Below are 25,477 nucleotides of genomic sequence, written 5' to 3' on the forward strand. Positions count from 1 at the left end.
TTAATATAAAAATAAAAAAATATTATTAAATACTGTTTATTTAAATTTTTGTTTTGCAATTTAAAAAAAAAAAAAATTTCAAGATAAAAAAATTGAAAATGAGAAATTTTTTTTTAAATAAATTTTAAAAACTGTAATTTTTTTTTTAATTTCTATTGATAATTAATATTGTTCTTATTTTTATACATTTAATAATTAATTTTTATACACAACTATTTATTTATTGCAAGATTTTCTTTTCTATTGATTTCTTTTTTTTTTATTAAGATTATTTTCAGTCATTTTTTTTTTCTAATTTTGAATTATTTTCTTTTTTTTTTACATTTTCTTAATTTAATTATTTATTATTTTGTTGCCATAATTAAAAAATAAATAAAATTAGAAAAAAAAAGAAATTTTGGTTTTTTACATAAATTTTAATAATTTTTTTTCATTATTTTTTTTTTATTAAATTTGTTTGGTATAACAATATCTTTTTTTTTTTTTTAATGAAACAAATAATAATAAACAAAATAATAGTTTTGTATTGAATTTTTCTATAATTTTGTTTTGCTTTTTTATAAGTTTTTTTTATTTTTTTTTTCAGTATATTGAAAATTGTGTAAATTTGCAGCATATTTAATTTATTGTTTTGCTTTCTGTTTTGCGTTTAAATTTTTATCTCATACTTAATTGGGATTTTGTATGTTATGTAGTGTTGACTTCTTCATGCTTTTCTCTATTTATCTCTCTCTATTTTTTTTTTTAATTTTCTTCTTATATTTTAGTTATTTATAGGGTAATTTTGTTTTTTTTTTTATTTTACTACCCATTTTTTTTATTTCAAGTTTATTTTGTATAATATTAGTGTATATATATATATATAATTACAATTTCTAATCTCTACATTCATCTTAATTGCAAGGACATTACTGTTATTTCTTATTTTTTTTTATTAATTTTAGTTATTATTTATATAATTATTTTTATATATTTAATTTTCCATTTTTTTTTTATTATTTATATTTTAATAATAATATGAGTAAGCAACTTAATAATTTAAATTATATCAATAATTTTTTTTTGTAATTTTTTGTTTAATAAACTTAGTTTGGTTATAAACAAAAAAAAAAATAAACAATTTTATTTAATATTTGTAGTACAAAATAATGTATTTGTATATATATTTTTAATGTATATATATATACATATATAAAAATAAAAAAATTATTTAAAAAATATGTAAAATAAGTTCAAATGATAATTATTAATTAATAATAATTAATTATGCTTTATTTTCCTATATTACATACATGCTTTCTTTATTATAGTTATTTTTTATAATATTTTTTTGTTTTAATTTTATGGGTTTCATTTCATTTTAAATATAGAAATATATCACAATTTTAAAAATTTTAATTTTTTTTTTGTTTTATATTTGTAACATTATAATTAATTAAAAAACAAATAAAAATAAAATTATAATAATTAGTTAATTAATTAATAATAATAATAATAATTACAGTATCACTTAAAGGATATACAGATATATATGTGTATATACTTAATACATATATATATTTATAATAGGGTTTCTTTATGTTTACCAGAAATAATTAAAAGAAAGAAAAATTTACAAAAGAATATTGTTTTTTGTTTTTATATAAATTAATGATTTTTATAGTTAAATTTACAAAGAATTTTATTTGTGTGTGATTATTTTAATAATGTTAATAATCTCACAAAATTTTTTTTTAGGTTCCTCATTACATAGTTTCATTTTGAAATATTTATAAAAAATATTTTTCCTTATATAATTCAAATTATTTAATTTTTTTCACTTTTTTATATTTATTGAAATATGAATTTCAATAAATAAAAAAAAATGTATTTTTTTCTTCTTCATTTCAATTAATTATTGTTAATTATTTTATTTTGTTTTTTTCTTTCATCATTTTTTATCTTCTTGTTAATATTAAAATCGTTTCGTATTTATACATTATAATTATTTTTAATTTATTATTATGAATTATATTTAAATATTTATATATATATAATATCGAATGATTCGCTTCACGTCGTTGCCATTCTTCTTAATTTATTTTCACCTAATGAACTATTTCTATGAAAACCAATTCGTCGCCTTTTACGTTTTGAATCTCTTTGGAATGCTACATTACCCGGATCATCAGCTAATTGTGGATATTTATGTACACTATGTATATCTACACCAGTCCAACCATCAACATCCCCATGAGATATTAATTCTTCTTTTTCTTCTTCAGTCCAATCACCGCGACCTTGAAAACCGGCCGCTACTAATTGCTTTTCTAATTCCCATGCTCTTTCAACAGCACGTTTATGAGCATGTTTAAGTATTTTATGCCTTTCCTGTTCTGGATCAACACCATATTTTATTATTACAACAGCATCAGAACTGTGTAAACGTAATTCTTTTGGTGTATTACCAACGGCACCATGTTCATTTATTTCATGTATTGAAATATTAAACATACCACCTAAACGTCTTAATTCATCCATATCATCGCGTGTTTTTAATATATTATCTTTAACAAAATAAAAAACGTCTTGATCATGTATACTAAAGTGTAAGTCCAAGAAATATGAATTATTAAATACAGATGATACGACATCTTGTACAACACTATTACTACCGTCAACTACACTAACTAATGCCCTACCACCAATTCTTGATAATAGAACACCTTCACCAAAAACACCACGACGATATGATACTCTTGGTAATAAATTTCTAGTCTTTGGTTCAATTTTTAAAAGTGGTTTTGGAACAAATCCAAAATCACTGAATTTTTCGTTGACTTTTTCAACAATACATTGTAGGCCTGACATTACACCAAAATCTGGTGCTAAAGATGATGATTTAATAGTTGCTTGTGGCACATAATGCTGTTCTTTGGTATATTTCAGACTTTGCATACGATTCAAATCATAACCGAATAATTTCAACCATGAGTCTAAATCAATCATATATTGCATTGGATTCTTTGGATTAATTGGATCATTGTTATGGAATCTATAAATAAATACATCAGTTGGAAGACTCATTTCTGTTGCTAATGTTTCCCATAACGGGGTCATCCATTGGCCGACAGTCGGATCATATAAACGATTTTCAACATAGACAAGTCCAGTGACAGGATCCAATATACCGCCATGAAAATCAACTGGTACAAAGAGACTTGGATTTGTATCTTTAATGATTTTACCGAATGGAGTGCGTTTCATTTCCTTAATAATTTTTCCTTCTATATTAAAGAAAGCTAATGGACTTCCGTTTTGATCACAAGCAACATAAAATCTTTGCTGTTCGCTATCTTCTATTGCCACTAACATATCTCTGTCGTCATAAAGCAATTTCATAGTTTTTTCTTCCTTAGGGAAATGAACATGTGTTATTAGGGACGGATTATTAGGGTTTGAATAATAGAATTGCGTGGTGTTGCCTTTATTGTTGTGCCATGCCACTAAACGACCTCTGTCATCATAATAATACCATTTTTGGAAAATATCTCTTTCATATGCATGAATAAGCTGGCCTCGATTATTATAACGATATTTCTGTTCACCGCGTCTAACTACGTAACCTCTAGCATCGTAATTATTAAATTCAATATCACCAACTTGAATAACGCGATCACCGGTATCATATCCTAGATTTGTTTTCTCTCCTTGATCAATTACGCCAACTGTGTTTCCATTTTCATCATATAAATATTTCCAGTTATTGCTACCGACAACTTCTATTACATGACCATCAGCATTGTAGTTAATTTTGTCAAACGAAGTTGACCTGCCAAATGTTGTTTTTTGTGACTTTATTCTATTTCTTAAATCATAATCCAATTCCAATCTATAGACATCAAATGATTTAATATTTATTAAAACACTTTTGACACGACCATGCTGGTCAAAGTCTGTTATTGTAAAGAATTGTTTGGCTGCGTCCTGTATAACTGTGCGATTAAATGCGTTCCTGGTGATTTTCAAATCTTGAACTAATTCAAGGTTGCCCAAATTTTGGCCATACTTATATCTTGTCATTGCCAAATCTTTCTCATTTACAGCAATTTCAATGCCACTTAGTCGGGCGTTGCCATCATAAGAATATTTGAAATGAGCTGAGTCTAATGGATTCTTTGAGCCAAATTTCAATTTTTCATCTTTTAATATACCTGCATGATATTTAAATTCTCTTCTTAATTCGAATCCGGGCTCTTGAACTTCAACGCCCTTAACAAGTCCCGTTTTTTCTTGATAAGAATAGTGTGTCGATGATAAGCCAGCAAGTATCGTTTCCAGTCTGCTTGAACTGTCGTATACATAAGCTACTTTACCAGATTGATGAGGATGGATTTTAGCTAAAATGTGACCTTCATCGTTATATAAAATTTCAAATGGATGTCTATTTATCGGAGAGAAATATTGATATTTAAAGAATCCTAAAGAAGTTTGCAGAGAGAACGAATGAATATGTCCTCTCGGAGTGGTTAAGGATTGTAGTGCTCCAGCATCATCGTATTGTAAAAGATAATCGGAACGTCTTGGTGTAGTTACTTTCAACGGGAGACTGCCAAACATATCCTTGAATGAGTACACGATTGAAGAATCATCTCCATATTTTATTTCATTTAGTCGACCATTTCTATCAAAAGTATAAGCTTCTTGCAAATCACCCCATTTCCAAGTAACCAACCGACCAAATCGATCATATTCTAAGTCAACATCAGCATAGTCTCCAGATTGTGGCTTGAATGAAATGGGACGGGCTGTTTTGTCATAAGTTACGTTTAATAGTTCTTGTTTTTCGTCAATATATACCATAACAGAAAGATTATCTCTATCATATTCAAGGGTTAGCACATTATCACCATTTATTCTGAGTTTCCTTCCTATTTGAGTCAAAGATCTTTGATTTTTATTTCCTTTTCCACTTTGAAGTTTTTTAATGAAATAACGCCATTCAAATCTATTAGCTAATTCTCCTGCAATTTCAGTTCTTTGTTTTGCTGGAACTGGATAACTCTCACCGAAGACTGGATTAATTTCAGAAAGAATGGGATATGGAACAGTTTCCATTTGCACTGTTTGTTCCCAAGGAGTTGAACTAACTGTACCTCCGTCCGATTCAATGGTCGTTTTCGACTCAGCTTCACCGTTACGTACAACGACACTAGAACCTTGAATTAACATAGAAATCTCCTTTTGGGCGTTTTCAGAAACTTTAACAGTGGCTCCTTTGACACTGAGATCAAAAGTCAAATCGATTACACGTCCCGTTGGTGTAACAGCTGATGTTAATCGACCAAACTCGTCATAATTGTAAACATATGATCTTCCTGTTGAGTCCAATTTGGTTTTTAGAAGGCCAGTCGGGCCGTGATATTCAAATGTAACATTATAATTATCTGGTGTATTTAATTCATGTAACATTTTCATTCTTGTCATTCTCAGACGGCATTTTTGTCCTTTGGTATTTTCTATCGAGTTCACTTGGGATGTGTAATCTCTTAAGAAAAATACTTTGTTGCCTGCAGCGTCAGTTACAGTACTTAATTTACCATTTGAAGTATTAACGTTGTATGTAAATGCATAAGTCGTTTCGCCAGTTAAAATGTTTCTGGTTGCAATATGTTGTCCAAATCGATTGAAAATGTAAATTTCTTGGGCATCGGGGGCGTATATTTCATATTCCCGAGAAAGGCTTGCTTCAGGTATACTTGGCATAACAGAACGAATTCTGTAGTTGGCCTGATCGGCAATATGAACATGACCATCAGGAGTGACTGAAATTGCGGCAATTGTATTGAATTTAGCACTAGTTGCTAAATAATGCTCAGCTTCAAAGCAATCACACCCACGTTCTAAGCAATTACATTTTGATTCGGCTCCCGCAAAAGTTGATATTTTGCCATCGGTTCCAATTACGCGAATCCTATTGATACGTTGCGAATCACTTTCAGCTACATAAAGTTCGCCCATAGGACCAAATGCTATACTTTGTGGCATAACGAGTGTTGCGTGTGTTGCTAGGTCACTATCGTATGTAGTTATTGTACTGGCACAATGCAATGGCCTTCCCGAAATAACTCTCACTCTACCATCAGGGGTCATTCTTAAAATCATGTGATCATCAATTATATGAAGAGTGTCATCTAGTGGACTGACAGCTAACTCAGTTGGCCATCTTAAATGCATTTCTTCCAATTTTAATGTACCTTCACATGGTAAGGGTTTATAATGTGATTTATGCATGTGATTCCCAATTAAAGTTGTTACAATACCATCACGATCAACCATTCTAATATTTGTTCCATCAGCAAAGTATAAAATATTCTGACTAGAAATTGCTATTCCTTTGGGGTAAGCTAATTTAGCGTCTTTAGCTAAAGCGCCATCACCGCAATGTGCTTCGTCACCTGGAAGACATCTTTCACCTGAGCCGACTACCGGTTCAAAATTATGTTCCGGATTACTAAAATCATCCTTATTTTTAACCTTTATTATTTGATGAGACTCCGGATCTGATATAAATAATGTACCATCTAAAGGACTTAAAGCCATGTGGTATCGATATGAAACTCGTGTAGCATTTAATTTTACAACGGTCTTAACCGTACCATCAGTCATAATACGACGGACATAATTAAAATCTCCAACAAATAAACTACCATCTGGTGCCGATGCCAAAGCAACTGGTGCCAATAAACGTTGTTTATAAGCTATACCCTCGCAATCATTACAATCTAAAGGCCTTTGATGTCCGTCACCCATAGCAGTTAAAATTATTCTCGGTTTATGTTTTAAGTATATATTAGAACCATCACCTTTTTGCAATATACCCTCATGGAAATTATATCTATGATGTATATCAAGATTCCAACCTCCTACCTCAGATATTGTCATATCATGTCCACTTAATTTTGTTGTTTGAGTATCCCAAATTATATCTTTACAATCAGTATATTGATAACCTACTTTTACTACAGCTGTTGTTACACCATAAACCCTTTGTCTATAAATATTTAAACGATTCCATGCATATGTAAATTTAATACCAGGATCAGCTTCAAATATTCTTTCAAATAATATACCCTCAATTGTTATACGTAAATAAATTCTATATAAGGTTGGTGGAATCTCTTCGGGAGTTAATTGTAATTTAATTGTTGATAGATAACCGGCAGCACGTGAACTATGATAAACTAAATTTAAACCGGTACCGGGTATTTGTAATGATTCTTGTACAACTTGAGATTCCGCTAATATAGCTGAACGATCTGGGCATGCACCTTGAAAACCATGTTTCCATGATGCTAATACAACCGGTTTCATATTATCATAATTATGTGAGAAACATGTATGTGTTATGCTCGGAATTGGTTTTTCATCTAACATTGTCATAGTAACTACATCTATAATAACAACTTCATTCCATGGAACCTGAACAATACGTTTTTGTGGTCGAAATGGTGAACGTCCAAATTGTAATGTTATTGCACCACCACCATTAACCATTAAATCAAACCATCCATCATCTCGTGTTAATGTAAATCCTTCTAATGGTGTTGTTGTTGATACACGTACTCCAACTAAGCCCATACCAAGTGATGTTACAACACGGCCACGTATAACAGCAGATCGACTACAAAAAAATTGAATTTTATAATTATTACAATATTATAAAATTTGTTTTTTTTTTTTTTTTATTATAAATTATAAATTAAAAGCAAGAAACTTAAAATAAAATTTATAAAATAATAAAAAATTAAATTTCAAAAAATATTTTTTCAATAATTATTATAATTTCAAATATGAATTTTTAAAATTTCGAAATAATAATTTATTTCAATAATATAAAATTTATAATTTTGTTGGTTGTTTTCATTAATAATAATTAAAAAAAAAAATATTTTTTTTTTTCAAAACTTAAAAATAAAATTAAAATAAAAATTAACAAATTCACATATACACAAAAATGACAGACACAATATTAGGAAAAAGATTTTCTTATTATAATAAAATTTTTAAAAATGTCGAATGTATATGGTAATATTATACATTAAGATTATAATATTTGCATGTACTAGATAATAAGTTTATGTAAATGTATTTTAAAATTATAATATTTGTATATTTTTTTAATAATTTAAATTCAATAATGCTTTAATACTAAAAGAATGCATTTAAAATGGAATAGTTAAAAAGTTTCTCAAAAATATTTTTGTGTTTACTTAAAGCTTAATATCTAGCATAAAGTCAAATCAATTAATTTGGCAACTCTTCGTAAATTTTTTTTAATATTAAGTATTTACGTGCAAAAAATTTTTATTCCCGCATTGTGTTCTTAACTAAGTCTTTTTAATTAATTAAATTTTTTATTAATTAATCGTTTGCATGGATCAATTCGATAATTCTAAATTTTCCGAAACAATATTACAAATTTAAATATCTTGCACATTTTATTGTTAAGACTTTATGCTTTTCTCTTTTAAATTTGTATTAGTATGCAATTAAACGTTTTATAACCAATTTAGTATTCTAAAATATAAATGAAATTAATAAAATATCATGCATATAATTTCAATTATAAAATTACAATTAAATAAAATGAATGAAGAAGCATTTTTTAATTTAATAAATTAAATAACAAGTTTTTTGTTTGTACTTTTAATATTAAAATTTTAAATTATAGTATTGTTGCTAATCTTGTAATATTTTTTTGTTTTTAATTTACAAAATTAAAAAATTTAAAATTATATTTCAACAAAAGTGTTTAACTAACTATAATTGTTTTCCAAATAAAATACTACTTTTTGCATCAATCTTATTTGTTAGATAATATGTTATATTTGATTAATATTTATGATTAGTATAATTCTACAAATTAATAATATAGCAATAAAAATATAAAATAGAAAGTTAGTAATTATAAAATGTTTCTAGCATTGAGTATGAATTTTAAAAAACATTTCTTTTCCTATTTAATTTAATATTTACATTATTATATTTAAATATCTCGAATAAATATTTCAATTATATTTATGACAGAGAAAATTTCTATAAGCTGCTTGTCAGATTATTGTTCTATTTGAAAATCGGTAAACGGAAATGTCATTCAGAGAAGCAGTCAACTACAACTGCGCATATATTGTAGATTTTAATTTAGATGTAGTTGATCAGGATTTAAAATTTGACTGTATTTGCAATCTACCTGCAAATGTCACATTTACATATGACACCTTTCTCTTTCGGATTTTGAGCACAGTTTTTGATACTCATTTCATTATGATTCAAAAATTTATTAATGTAAGATGAAATGTAGGGAAATGAGTGTTTAGTGTGTTTTCATACATTTTTGGTATTGCGATGTATTTTTGTTTAATTATATAGTTAAAATTTATTCAGAAAGATGACGCCAAAGGTTTTCAATGCTTAGTCGCGTTTATAAACAAAATTTGTTAACAAAATACCATTATTAATGTAAAATGTAGCGAAATTTTCGTATATCTCTATAAAAATCAAAATTATTATTACAATTTGAAATGTTATGTAAAATTCTAACTCAAAGCTTTTCAAAATAAAACTATCATTCGTTTTACAGACTTGTATTTTTTTTTTCATCTTTGAATGAATATTTGTGGAAATAACAAAAATAAAAAAAAAATAGAAATTTAACGAAAATGACATCTCAGAAAATTTACAATAATAATTTCAAAAGATAAAAACAAAGAAGAATAATTTTGTAAAATTCCAATTATTAAATTGATAAAAATTTTATGAAAATTCTAAAAAACAAAGAAAAGAAATTTAAAATTTATGCCAATTTGGAAAAATAAATAAAATTTGATTACAGAAAATTATATAAGGGTTTAAATTAAAAAAAAAAAAAAGAAAATTAAAGAAATTTCGACTTTTATCAAAAAACAAAAATATTTTCTGAGATTAATGAAGGAGTTAGAAAAAAAAACCAATTTCTTACCTTGCATTAAAAAAGTTCCAGAATACGCTGTTATTTGTTTTTTTTTTTAGTTTTTTGGTTTTGTTTGGTTTTTTTCATTGTTTTAAAATTTAAATTATGTTTTTCGATTTCGATATTCGATATTCGATATTTTTTTTTTGTAATAATGAGAATATGAATGATGGTTAATGTTTACATTGTCATTATTATTTTTTTTTTGAATAATTTCGTTAAATATACAAAAAAAATTTTACGATAAAAAATTTTGTTACGATGTTAGTAGCGTTAGATTTAATGTAGTATTTGTTTTTTTTTATTTATTTATACATTTTTTTTTTGTTAACGAAAAATATAGTTGATTATATAACAATAACAACATTAAGTAGTAGATTAGTAGTGGTAGTAGTAGTAATAGTAGTAGTTACCGTACATTTGTTTTTTTTTTTATATTTTGAATATTTTTGATTATCAGTGTCAGGAAAGAATTAAATAAGAAAAAAAAAAGAAAAAAAGTTTTTGTTAGATATTTTTTTTTAATGAAAAAAAGTAGTTTATTATTATTATTATTTTTTTTTTTTCAAATTAAATGAATAATATTAATTATTAATCAAAATGTATATTAATATTTTATGTAGAGTAAAAAAAAATATCCTACACCGATTAAATGATAATAATATAAGATAATATATTAAGAGTCCAAGAGAAGAAATTTCTTTTCTCGAGAGAATTTGGTTTATGTACATTTTGCACTTAAAAGAAAATAAATTAATTATTAAAATCATTTGAATAACATATTGAAATCATGAGGTGTAATATTTAAAATAATTTTTGTTTTTTTTTTTGAAAAAATATTAAAATTCTTTCTATAGAGTGTAAGAATTTATTTTAGGTGATTTAAATTCAATTTGAAAATGAAATTTAGTGTATTAAAAAACTAATCACTTTGAATAAAATTTTAAATTTAGGCAAAAGAAAAAAGGTGACTTGAATAACAAAAAAACTTGACGAAACTATATAATATGTGCTATACTTGCTATCCCTATAAATATAAATAAATAAATTGAAAATATTAATTATTTTCATGTAATTGGGATTTTTGAGATAATCAAGTTTGATTGTTATTACAAAATCAGAATTGTTGAACCAAATTTAATGGTATTTTATTTGGATACTTTTATTTGAAAAAATATTGAGCAAACAAGAAAGTGTTGGATATTGTTGTGAAAAATATTTAAGGAGAGCACTCCAGAATATGCTATATATAAGAGTTTAAGTGGATTATTGGGTTAAAAATTTTATTTTTCCTATACAATAACTCTTAAAATTGAATTTAATTTTAAAATTTGAAGTTAAGAAAATTGAAGAACTTAAGTAAACTGTTCAAAATCAAAGAAAATTTTTGATTAGAATATTTATGGTTGTTTAATAAATTTATTCTTGAATTTAAGAGAAAATTTATTCTTGCCATTTGTTTTAGGAAAACTGTGCAAATTTTTATAGCAGGCAATTATTTTAGAATTTCAATGTCATTCAAATCATTTATTTATAAATTTTTAATGAAAATTTCACCTGTATATGCTCTTTTCGTGGACCCTTTTGTAAATAAATTTTTTTTTAAATTACCAGTAAACAAAATTGAAATACAAAACTAAAAAAAAAAAAATTTTTTTTTCTGATAAAATATTTATTAATAGAGACTCTATAATGAATGAATTTTCTAATATTTCTTAAATTTTTCAATATTATTTTGAATATTCTGAATACATTAAAAAATTAACAAAAAAAAAATAATGAAAAATAATGTTAATTATTTGAAATTTAAATTAAAATGAAAAAAAAATTAAAAATTAAAATAAATATACAAAAATTCCTTATTCTGTGCATGAACAGGTAAAAAAGCATAAAAAATTTTCTTTACAATTTTATTTTTTAAAGGAAAAATTGAAAGAAAATTTTTTTTTTCTCTAATTTAGAAAAATTAAAAATTGTACAAGTAAGAAATTAAAAAATAAAAAAAAAATTTTTTTTTTTTTCGATGAAAGAACACAAAATTTTTGAGGTAATAAGGAAGGAATCTAAGGATTTTTTTTTTTGATAATTTGATAGGAAAATTTTATATATATACATATATATACATAAATGTATATATATACATATATTTAGTATTTTAGACAGGGGCACAATAAATTAAATTTTTCTTTTTTCTTATTTAAAATTAAATTATACGTTCAATAAAAGTTTTTTTAATAAAATAAAATGAAAAATAAAAATAAATTTTTAATTAATTTGGTAGTTTAAAATTAATTATTTTTTTTGCAATTGAATTTATAAATCATTTATACAATAATTTTATTGAAAATTTATTGAAAAATATATTTACTACTTTAAAATTTTAATTCAATTTAGAATTTCAAATATAATTTTTAAATTATTAAAACAATTACTTTAACAAATTTTTCAATTTTCAATAAAATTATAGCAATAAATTTTTGTAAATATAAATTGCTTGTATTTTCTTGACGGAAAAAAAACACAAAATATTTAAAGAAAAAAAAAAAATTCAATTTAAAAAATAAAACTATCTGAATTTTTGCTCTTTACCAAATTAGTATTAAAAATCCTCCTTAACTTATTATTAATCATCATTTTTAAATATTCTTATTTTATATGTATTAGTTTTTTTTTTCTTATTTGTATAACAAAATTTATATTGTTATAGTTTTACTAACCTTTCATTGAATGTTTCTAATTTTGCATAATTTTGTAAACTGCTTTCATCTATTAAAAATTTCATACGTTCAAAAAATGATGCTGTTATTGCTGGCGGTTGTTTTCTTAATAAAACATCAATCGGTTTCGGTGATGAGACACATAATTGTGATGTTTTACAATTATGACTTGAACAACATTCTGGATCTTCACAATCAACTAGTCCATCTACAAAATTTAATATATTTATTTAATTATATGTATATATTGAATTAAACATTTAATTTTCTTCTTTACCTTTATCATTATCTTTATTATCACCACAATTTAATTCTAAAGCGATACCACAATCAGGACCATCCCAACCTTCATAACATCTACATTCCCAAGTTCCTTCACCACTGACACGACATTGACCATGATTAGAACAACCGTTAGGACAACCTTCAATTGTACAATGTTTTCCATTGTAACCAGTTACGCATAAGCATGTTCCATTTTTACATTGACCATGTTCATTACATCTTGCATCACATAATTTATTATTACAATAATCACCACCCCATCCTGGATCACATGCACATGTTTCACCAACACATCTACCATGTTGACCACAATCTAAATCACATAGTTCTTTAGAGCAATCATCACCGCTATATTTATTTTCACAATGGCATGTTTGTGTATCTAAATCAAATGTACCATGCCCAGAACAATCTGGTAGACATTGTAATGCATCATGATCTGTCGAACCACAATCTAAACCTTTGTAACCTTTTTTACATATACAAACACCTTCAACACAGAAACCATGTCCAGAGCATGTAGGATGTGGACAGTCAACTAAAAATATATCAAAAAAAAAATTTTCATTAAAATATATACAGAAATTCTTAAATTTATCATTATATAACTTACCAGTTTCACAGAATTTCCCTTTATAACCTCTCATGCATTGACATTTTCCACTAACACAATGACCATGACCATTACAATCTGCAACTTCACATTCATCGTGTCGCAGTGAACATTCTTTACCTTTCCAGCCTGGATTGCATACACATTCTCCATTTGAATATTCACCATGTTGAGAACATAATACTGGGCATACACTTTCACTACAATCGTCACCACCAAATCCGGGATTACATTGACAATGTCCTAATAAACATTGACCATTACCGGAACAACCATTAGGGCAATTTTGTGTCATATCTTCAGCAATAGCGGCATGGAAAGTTATTTCTTGTGCATCTCCATCATCATTATACAATGATATAAACCAATGTCCAGATTCCATATACCGAGTTACTTCTCGTGTTAAGGAAGGCTAAAATAAAATTTATTTTTTAAATTAACCAAGAGTCCAAATAATAAATTTCAATTTTTAAATTCTGTATTATATTAAAACTTACGTGTGTTGCTCTTGTTGTTCTAACACTAAAGCCATTTAAAACTTCTTTGAAATTGTATTGTGTATGTGTTGGCAAAGCATTTCTTCTACCATATACACCAATCGATGCACCGCGTGGTATACTATAATCAAACTTAACATAAGCTGGTTCTGATTGATAAAATTGCATATTCCAATAACTATAGGGTTGAATTTCTTTAGTTAATTTTTGTCCTAGTGCTATTTGTCCAAAAGTTGTGCCATCTGGTGGAAAACTTCTTGCTGGGAATGTTCTAGCTCCTATAAAAAGTAATTATGAAAATATTTTTAATAGTCATCATGAATTTTGTATTAAACACACAAAATGTATATTAGTTATAAATAATTGCATACATTCAGGCTAATGTTAATTGTTTAGAATATTGCATATGTTAACCATTAAAATTTTTAGTTTTATTATTCGCATTTCATGTAAGAATGTTAAAAGGTTAATCATGAGAGCTGATCATGTTTTTCTTAATTTATATTGAGTCAAATAATGGAAAAGCGTTTTTAAAACATGCATAAATTGAAAATGAAAATGAAAGCAAAAGAACAAAAATAAAACACTATCACCTTCCAATATTAGTACAGGTGCTACATCAGGGCATTTAGGATTAGCTATAAAATTATCTGGTAACGATGAAGAAGGAAATTCAGTAGTGGAAGTGGAAGATTTTGTAGGTAATTCAAATGAATTATTTTTAAAATTATCCGAAAGTGTTGTACTTTTAGTCGTTTTAGAATTTTTTTTAATATTTTTTATTTCAATAGTTTCGTTATCATCGATTTCATAATTATTACGTGCATCTAAAATAAAATTTGGTTTTCTAATAGCATCTGGAACTGGACAATGACATGGTGGACAACTTGGAAATTTTGGTGGTGGTTCAACAATACATCCATTTCTTTCATTATTTTCAGGTCCAATATCGATGTGACGGAAAATTTTCGGTTCATTTCGATCTCCCATTAAATCATTAGGATCTGGTTCATTATCGATTTCATTAGGCATTTCATTGTTATCATCTTCTGGTACTGAAACATGTAAAGTGTATACAGCATGATTTTTAGTACCAGATCCATTATCAGTACCAATTGTTAGATTAACAAGAATTCTTTTGCCACTCACATCATGAAAATTATCATTATAATTTTTTGTTGATTTATCTTCTAAAAATGGAGGATTGGATGTTATTGTAGGATTTATATTGTTTGTTGTTTTCATATGAGAAGATAATTTTAATGGTTTCGAATTAAAATTTTTAACTCCATTTTGTAGTGATTTTTTATTGTCGTTTTTATGTTTATTATTAACATTAGTTGCAATATTATCCTTATCCCCCAACGGATATATATCAATATCATGTTTTTCTTCAATATTGTAAAAATAGTTATCCTTATTTGATTTTTCTGAATTTTTTCTTTTATTTATATTTTCTTTTCTATTATTCTTGTAAACAAATTGATCTTCAACATAATCAGATAGTACACCATCATTTAACATTTGATCCTGTCCATTTTCATCATCAATATCAATTGTTTTAACTGTCCATATATGAACAGATTTTATTTCATCATATTCGTTGGTGGTTGGGGTAATTGATGATTGAAAATCATCATATATTGTATTGTCAATATTTTGTTGTTTATATTGTTTCTTCTCTTGTTCTTCTTCATCTATTCGTTGTGTACTTTCATAATATTCGTTTATTGTCTCTGGGCTATTTACATTAGTAGATTCAATGTCCTGATGATAATTTTCAATATTTTTAATATAAGAATAAAATGTAGATAGGGAGGGTTTTAAGGATGTTGTCATAGTATATGAACCGGATAGGGAATTAATGGAATCATAATTATTATGATGAGGAGGATAATATTGTTTAGCTAAATCCCTACGTATTCTTCCAAATTTTCGATGTTTGCCTTCATCAGTTCCATAAAGATTTTTATTAAGATGTTTTCAATTTTTATAATTTTTATTTTATGTTGCGTTTGTAATTTTAGTTTTTGATTTAATATTAAACAAATAAAAATAAAATGTACAACAAAACAAAAAACATTCAATGTATAAAAGAAAGTTGTGATAGTAAGAAAAGTTTATGCAAAAAACCCATACATAATGAAATAAAGAATAAAAAAGAAAAACAAGAACAGTTAAAAAATACATTAAAAATAAAAATAAAAAGCAATTAAATTTTATAATTCGATTGATTTTTGTTAAAAAAAAAAAATATTAAAATTGAATGAACATACCAACAGGATATACACTAGATGATGTTGCTGTTGCTATTGATGGTGATACAGCAGCTAATACTGTTGATGATGCTGATAATGATGATGTTGCTGCTGTTACTGTTATTGGTTGACCACCATTAATACCAGTTTTTGATCTACCTGGTGTATTTTGATGTAATTTACTTAAATCATTATTAGTACTTTTTGCTGCTGTTATTTCTGATGTTTCTTCACCGACTAGAACTGTACATGGCGCCGACGTTGCCCATGTAAGTACACCGAATCCTATAATTTTTTTTAAAACGTAAAAAAAAGAATTAGTTGCTGTTTTTTTTTTGTAGCTTGTGTTTGTTCTTACCAGTTAATAACAAAAATAATATAACTAATAGTGCTATTATAGAAGTTGAAACAATTGCAACACATTTTGAATTACAACGTGCTGCTAAATCTTTTCTAAAATTCATTGGAGCTGAATAATGATGATGATGTGACTGTAGACCACCCATAACACTGCGTGGTGGAAGCACAGGTCCCATACAATTATTACGTTCGTAACCTTTAATACCACCCTCTTTTGTTGGAGTGGAACAAGCTGAACCACCTTTATAATCAATTGGTGATCCTTTATTAATATCTGCGTTAAATAAAATAAATTAATAAAATTAATTGTATTAAGAATAAATTATTTGTAATTTAAATAAAAAATTTATAATATAATAAAAATTTTAAAATAATGAAAAAACAAAATAAAAGAAACTGAAAATGATACTAACAGTGATACTCACTTAAATTTCCACTGGGAATGTATACGTTTCCAGATGGGGTTCTTACTAAACAAGAAGGTTCAAAATCTACTCCTAATTCATTTGTATTCCCAGTTACGCGACCATTCATACGGCTCATAGTTGGGTTACGTGGTGGAACATCTGGAGGTGCCGATGGCGTAACTCCATCAAGGAGACAGCCTGAAAATATAGAAAAAAAAAAAGGTAATTTAGAAAATTTTGAAATTAAAAATGAAATTTTTATTAAATATTTTCTATAAAATTCTTTCATTTTCTTTGACATTAAAGTCAAAGTTATTGGTAGTCACATGATGTTCAAGAATATTTTTATTACTCAAATTTTCCACAGTTCAATTAAAAATCATCTCTTTCTAATATTGTTATTTTGGTTTTTTGTAATGTAGTCTTAAATGCGAAAATACTAAGTTTCTAATAAAATTTATTACAAATTTACTTAATTAATGACTAAAGAAATGGGAAATATTTTTTTATTTATTTTCCAAGAAATTTTTGATTTTGAATTCACTATTAAAAACGCATCATATTCTGATCGTGTTCACTAAAAATTATAAAAACTAAATCAATTTTTCTTGTTTATCTAATTTAGTATTTAAGAATACATATCTACATATATAAATATGTACATAGACTTATTTATACATTGCATGAGAAGAAAGACAAATGACAATAATTCTAAAACCCTAAATGACTCAAACAACTCACAAATAAACACAAAAAAAAAAAAAACACCATCTTGATTGAAAAAAAAAAAAAAAACAAAAAATTAATTTTAATATTGTTTCTTTTTTTTTGTTTGAAATTTGACTCCTCTGAGCAAGCAAGCAAGCATAAGCATAATATTATTATAGATGATAGAGAATTGCTTGGCACCACACACTACTTACTCACTATAATCGTATAATAGATCGTGCAGCTTAACATAATAAATTCGTATATACATACATACCTATAAACATACTTTATGAGTATGTTACACACCCACACATAAAATTAAAATTCAATATACAGCGACTCAACGAGTTTTCATATTATATAAAATAAAAAAATAAAAATATTAGCAGCGGTAAGCGGATAAAAATTTCAAGTCGATGAAGTTACGAAGAATGAAACAGTATAAACATGATAAATACCAAAATATCATAAGAATTAGAAATTATCTATAAAAAGAAACAAAAAACAATTATTAAAATTCTATATCTTTTTTTATTCCGAAATTTCGAAATTAAGAGTTTGATCGAATCATTATATCAGAATGGAGAAAGACAAGAAGAATAAAAAAAATTCCAGAGAATTTCATATTTTTTAACAAAAAAAAACATAAACAAACCTTTTAACATACATCTACTGATCCATATCATACCAATTGTTATCAACACGAACAATATTTTTCTATACACATAATGCTTATAAACATTTATATGTTTATAAGCATGTTTCATATGTAGTTTAATTCTGAATTATCGTTGAACAATATTTTTCATTGTTAGCAACATTTATACGCAACATTGTTTTTGTATGAGTTGGTTTATAAAGTTTATTTAAAAAATCTTATTGTATGAACGAACAATTATGTATACAACATGTATCGCAAAATTTTGTAATCAAATGAAATTTTAAATTGCATAGCTACGTTATTCTTAGCAACATTTAGTTCAAAAACTATATTGAGAGATAATGTTGATTTATAAAATTCTTCATATTCTTCATTCTATTTCGTTGAAAATTAATATAATTATAGCATTTTACATTTTGAATTGAACTATTATGTTTGATTATTCATACATACATACATATGTATACATATAATTTATATCTTTGATTCTTTGTTCAAGAACGTTATACATATAATTATATTTTTTGACTAAGTTTATATTAAAAATGACCGATTGAAAAGTGGAATAAATTTAAGAACAAAAGAATAAAAATATTAAAAAGATTAAGATGACGTGAATAAATTTTAAAGTTATGTTGCGGACAAGTATGTATATATGTATAAATATTCAAAAAATATCATACATAATAAATAATTTAAAACAACTGTATACAACCGCAATATTAAAATTTATAAAAAGATAAATAATATTGTAGATTTTAATAATAATTATGAGTTTTATAAAATTATGTTTATAAAATAATGTATTACAGAAATTTTAACATGTTATACAGAAATTCTAAAACGTTATTTTTTCGAAATATATTTTATATGTCTGACGTAATGTCACATAATGTGTGACAGTTCTTTTTTGTTGTAACAAAATTCATACGTTCTTTGTTTTTCGCTGAAATTATATTTATCGCCAAAAATTTTGATTAGTTATTTTAACATATATATCATATGTATTTGTCGGTTAACTTGGCTTGTGTTGCTTAGCATAAATGTGCCGATTTGTTACCGCTACCCAGTGATAACTAGGCCGTAATTGAGCGTATTATTACAAGTGAACTATATAAGCCATCTGGTTCTCTGAAAGAGAAGGAACATACTTTTCTTGTGGTCCTGGCTTTCTAACTGCGGTCGGTGCACGATAGATAATAATATGTGTAGAGAAACATGTCTTTAAAATTATATTAAGATAAAGTATACTAAGTATTGATATATCTGCACAAAACTGCAAATATTATCAAAATCTGCACAAATTTGCTAATATAATGCATTTTTGAATTTATTATATTTTGATTAAAACTTGTATAATTTAATTTTAAATCCCTTAAGCGTGTTTTTCTTATACAATTTATTATTTGTTCATTTATAAAATATTGTTTATTTGCTAAAATAACATTTATAACACTTATTAAATAAAAAAAATATTCAATAAAAATATAGGGCACAATAAATAACATTTCAGAATTTATAAAATATTTAGAATAAAATTGAAAAAAGTGTGTTAAAATCGTTATACATAGAATGTTAAAAAAATAATAAATTTTGTCCATATAGAGAAACTTTCTAAAAAAAAATGTTGTGTCTTTAATTTATGTATATATTTGTATATAAGTTTTTCATTTACTGTTCAGAGATTTAGAAAGAAAGTTTATGTTAAAATAATATTAAATTAAATAAAAAAATTTGAATAACAATTTAAAATTTACATTAAGTTTATTTTATATTGATATTTAAGTAGTATATTTATACATACTTATACAATATTTGATTACTCATATACAAATAAGAAATATACTTATAAAATCATGTTATTGTTATACATACTATATACGTCTTGTAGTATAATACATATTTGTTTTGATTTACGTATGTGTATAACAGTATACATAACATAGATATATTGTTATAAATTAGCAATTTGTACAGAAAGTAATTCATGCACAAATAAATAAATTCATAATATATTTAAACTATTGTAAAATTTATATTTGCAAACATACATACAAACATATATTTATTTCAAATTGTTAATTTACATAACCTCTTCAACTTTACAAATTCGCAGATATTTATAATAATAAATAAATAAATAAGTAAATACCAGATATCAATGATTTTGTACAAAAAAAAAATCTTGTAACATAATGTGAAAATACGTAATGTATGTTTGTATGTTATTTACATATGAGATAAGATTTATTGTTACAAGTATACAGTAGAATCTTCACTGCGGTTTATAACTAGTATAACACATTAGAAATACTGAAATTGCAATAGATTTGATTAGATGGTGTTTCAAAATTATTTCGACAATATTAAGGGTAAATATTCTAGTACTTATATGGTATATTTATAGTACTTACATATATGGTATATTTAGCTACGGCTTATTGCAGCCTTCCCATATAGATATTATAATCGCGGTGTCAACTTATGAAGTAAATAACCTGAGATATCCTTGAATGGAACTGAACGTAGCAAATGGCTAATACAGTTAAAATGGTTTTTTAAAATTACATTTTACTGTTAAAATTCATCATTTACAGTATATTTTTACATTTTTCTACATACTTATATTAAAATTTTATATATAAACAAATAAATTGTATATGTGTGTATGTACACATGAATATGTTGTTTTCTGATTTAATTTATTTTTTTTCATTGTAATTTGTTATTTTTGTTGATTCATAAAACTTAAATTTTATTTGAATAGTCTTTGATTATTATTTTAAGGATTCATTCTGCATAAAGCTATAATTTTAAAAGATTTATAATGTTTATTATTTATATACATACACACATGTAATATACATATATATACACATACTATATATATGTGTATAAAACTTGTATAAAAGTTATGATTGAATATCTTTGATATGTTTTTATAATAAAAGCCTACATATTACATACATACATACATATGTATTGTACATAGTTATATATATATGTAGATGAGTTCGTGTATAAATTTACAAATTAAGTTGTCACAAAATTATTGCAAAATTGTTTACATTATTTTTTTTTTGTTTTTGCTTGCTCTTCTTTTAATTTTTCTTTTTTTGTTTTGTTATAATTTTGTGGGTTTTTAAATTGTTATAAGTGTTATTGCTTAAATATTGTATAAGTATATAAGTATGTATAAAAGAGTTTGTTTATACTTAATTTAAAATTTGTTAGCTAGAGCTTAAGATATACGCTATAATGCTATTTATATATATACTCGTAGCATAAGGAAATGAAAACATATAAAATTTTTGCTTAAGTGATTTATATTGTTATACTCAAGTATATTATATCTGTACATAGCCATACATTTTATATACATATTTATATACATATTCTGTGATCGTACATATGAGAAGATTTTTTTTGTTGATATTTTTTTTTTTTATAATAATGAAAAATTAATAAAATATTTGCGATTTTTCTCTACATTATATGAACATTTTTTTTTGTAAAATGTGTTAATGACAAGTTGATATGTAAACAATCATATAAATTGCACATACATATGTACGTTTGTACATATACATATCTACATATAAGAGGTTTAAATTATTGTTTTAATTTATTTGTTGTTTTTTTTGTAAATAAATTTTTTCGCTATAGTAAAAATTAGGAAAGTATAACAGAAAACTAATATATTTTAATTCGTATATAAATTTAAAATAGAAAATTTTTTCTTAGAAAAAAAAATAAATAAATAGAATTATAAATTAACTTGTAATGTAGAGGAAAAATGGTATGGAAATATTCACAAAAAATGATGATGCTATACACTTAATTTTAAAAAGAGAAAAACAGGATGATCATTAATATCTTTTATATTTATAAATAATTACGAGTATTGGTTTTTTTTGGAAATAATTACAATTTTATTTCGCAAATATTTATTTTTGGTTTTCATTTAAGTTTGTTTTTTTTTGTTTATTTTACGGCATCATTGATTGAATTTACAGGTGGAAAATTTCTTTTTGATTTTTGATTAGTAATTTTTTTTTTCGACAGTTTTCTAAGAATATATTATTTGGATAAAGGTGGAAATTTTTTAATAATTTAAATTGGAATTGATAATTTATGTACTTATATGTGTGCTATGATTAAGTAGTAAGTGTTATGTTATTGTAAATGATAATCTGCATACATGAGGGCAGCGTAATAACTCTATTTAAGTAAATATTATGCACATATTCAATTTTATTATTCAATCTATCTACATATAATTGCGTTTATTGCATATATTTGAGAATTTATCATTGGTATATATAAGTATATATATATAAAAATATTTAAAATTACGAAAGAGATATACTTATGCAAGCAGGCCTGGTTTGGACTTGTTCGACGCCCAACGTAGTATCTAAAAAATTTTTTTGGAAAACACGTAAGGAAAAAATTTTTTAATTTTAGTTTTTTTTTTTCTTAAATCAGCGCCTATTGCAAATGTCTACTTTAAATATATGGTAGATCCGGTGCTGTATACAAGCATGTAAATATGTATTATGAATGTTTCGGCTTGTATTACATATATTTACCCCTTATATGGGCTATTCAGTTGGTCTATACTTGACATGATGATTTCTTATCCAAAAATTTTGTAATATTTTTAAGAAAATCAATTTCGAAATTTAAAATTCTATATGGAAAACCAAAATATTTTTTAATAATATCGAATTACCATTAAGGAAATCAACTAATAGAATTATGGATGATTATTTTTTGCAATCATTACAAATTTTACCGTTCTCTGGTACTTCATTTCTCTGTTTTAAATTTTAATATGAAAAATCTCATTTTAAGGGACGAACTACAAGATTCAATGTTCTATTCAATATTTTAAAGTATATTTTACAGTATGCATATGGAATTGATAACCTAAAATCTGTTTTGTCCTTTTTACCCATATACACGCGTATACATACATATACACATATTTTTTTTTATTTAAATTAAATATTTTTTTTTTCCGAGCAATTTCATTTTCTTCTTTTAAATATATTGAATTACTTAAATGACAATTTATACTTTGATGTTAAAAAAAAAACTAAAATCTATTATTAAGTATTAGGTACTTTTTATTATTATAAATATTATCTTTTATCCTTCTCAAGTTATTCAATTCGAAAAAGAAAAGTAAAAAACACCTTTTGATCACCTTACTTCCACTAAACACATCTGGCTGGACATTATCCTTATAAAACGTATATAAAAATTTTTTCTAATTCTCAATTTTTTTTTTATTAATTTACAATGTGATTTCAGATTTTTCTAAATATTTTTATTTGTTATACAAGTTATATGTGTGGATGCACGTTAATCTTTAGATATTATAAAATTTTTTTTTTGGAAATACTTAGTTTTTATATTATTTGATTATATTGTATATGAATATAGTTGTTCATTGTTCAAATATCACCTACTTTTGAAAAATAAAAAAAAATATTCGTAATAATAGACAATAATACTGAAAAGTTCATATAATATAAGAGTGATATTTAATATTGTACAAGACTTCATATTATATTCCTTAATATATTGTAATAACAACAATAATATAAAAAAATGAAGTATCCTTCTAACAATAAGAATAAGAAAAAAATCAAAATAGATTTAAACAAAAGAGATTTCATTTTTTCGCCGAATTTTATTTATTCTAATGCTCGTATTGTGTATGAGTGTGTGTCTATAGTTTATAATTAAATATATTTTTGATTTTTTTACAAAAAAAAAAAAAGGATACCATATGGTATTTCAGAGAATGTTGTATAAGAAAATTTGAAATAGAATATTCTAAAATCTTAATGAATCTTTTGAAAAGAATTTGAGTATTTTATGATTTTGTTAGAATATGAGTCAACTATATTCAATATATTATTATCCTTTTTTTTTCTGTCATTTTAAAAGATTATAATATGTAGTTAAAATGAAAAAGATTTTTGTAAGGATATAAAAGAATTTTTTTTACTTAAGGGTGCCTTAAATGGATTAGATATAAATGTTTAAACTATTGTTTTCGAGTGTACAGTAGTGTTACCATATATAGATTTTAAGGTATAAAATCAAAATGATTTACATATGTGTACTAATATTGCTACAGTAGGAGAAAATGAGTTAAATATCTAATAACTTAACAGGGAATTTCAGAAACTTAATTAAATAGGTGAAGCATTTGATTATGTTGTTGCAGTTTGATTTGACATACAGCCTAATCGTGTATCACACTTTTTTACTCACTTCGTTATGGAATCAGAATTGTCCGTTTTTCTAATGGATATTTCATTGTTCCCCACATATTATTACTCATTTTTTCAATTGGATTTTTACGTTTTTTCTTAAATTATCTACTGAAAGTCTCACTTACTAAAACGAAGTGAATAAATTTTGTATACATTTTAGGAGAAATTCGAGATTCATACCGAATACTTCTTCTCGCTCGAAAATTACATTAAACAAATAACGTATATGGTAGTCACTTTCCTTTCACTTGCCGAGTAAGATAGAGAGACAGACGATCATGTCCTTAATTAACAATTGAAAATTTACAATTAAAAATATTTAAATTTTCTGCTAATTTTTGAAATGCTATTTTGGATTAAATTTGTTTGATGCTGTTTCATAACAGTTGAAGGGCCAAAATTTATGTGAAAGAGAGGGTTAATTTAAAATTATTGTTTGACTTACTTCTAGGTTATTTTTTACGAGATTAATTTAATTTTAAATATTATTGATAATATTTTGTTGTAAGTCTAATAATAGTTTGATTCGAATGAGCTAGCACAGTTCTTTTGACAGAAGGTTGCGAATTTTCAAGAAAAATTTCTTAAACTATAATCAATCCAACATTTTTTAAAATCTGAAAGGTTATAGCATGAATTTTCTCATTTTTATAAAATTGAAAATCTTAATTTTGTAAGTTCTAA

At 24.7% G+C, this 25,477-nt stretch overlaps 1 protein-coding gene across 3 annotated transcripts in view; it reads right to left on the reverse strand.

Moving 5' to 3' along the window:
• Positions 1-1,321: 1,321 nt before the first annotated feature.
• Positions 1,322-25,477, reverse strand: part of LOC129613560 (teneurin-m) — a 101,938-nt gene continuing 77,782 nt past the window's right edge. The window contains exons 2-10 of one of the 3 annotated variants that reach the window (XM_055527674.1): positions 17,135-17,326; positions 16,720-16,995; positions 16,380-16,646; positions 14,104-14,381; positions 13,607-14,018; positions 12,986-13,531; positions 12,709-12,916; positions 10,001-10,027; positions 1,322-7,663 (exon numbers count right to left, since the gene is read on the reverse strand). In XM_055527674.1, the coding sequence (XP_055383649.1) occupies positions 2,053-7,663; positions 10,001-10,027; positions 12,709-12,916; positions 12,986-13,531; positions 13,607-14,018; positions 14,104-14,381; positions 16,380-16,646; positions 16,720-16,995; positions 17,135-17,326 (7,817 nt within the window). In that variant the 3' untranslated portion in view covers positions 1,322-2,052. The remainder of the gene's footprint in view (positions 7,664-10,000; positions 10,028-12,708; positions 12,917-12,985; positions 13,532-13,606; positions 14,019-14,103; positions 14,382-16,379; positions 16,647-16,719; positions 16,996-17,134; positions 17,327-25,477) is intronic. The other 2 variants (XM_055527676.1, XM_055527677.1) reach the window with 2 other exon arrangements.

Source organism: Condylostylus longicornis, unplaced genomic scaffold, assembly GCF_029603195.1.
Source record: "Condylostylus longicornis isolate FDR11 unplaced genomic scaffold, ASM2960319v2 ptg000084l, whole genome shotgun sequence".
Taxonomy (NCBI): domain Eukaryota; kingdom Metazoa; phylum Arthropoda; class Insecta; order Diptera; family Dolichopodidae; genus Condylostylus; species Condylostylus longicornis.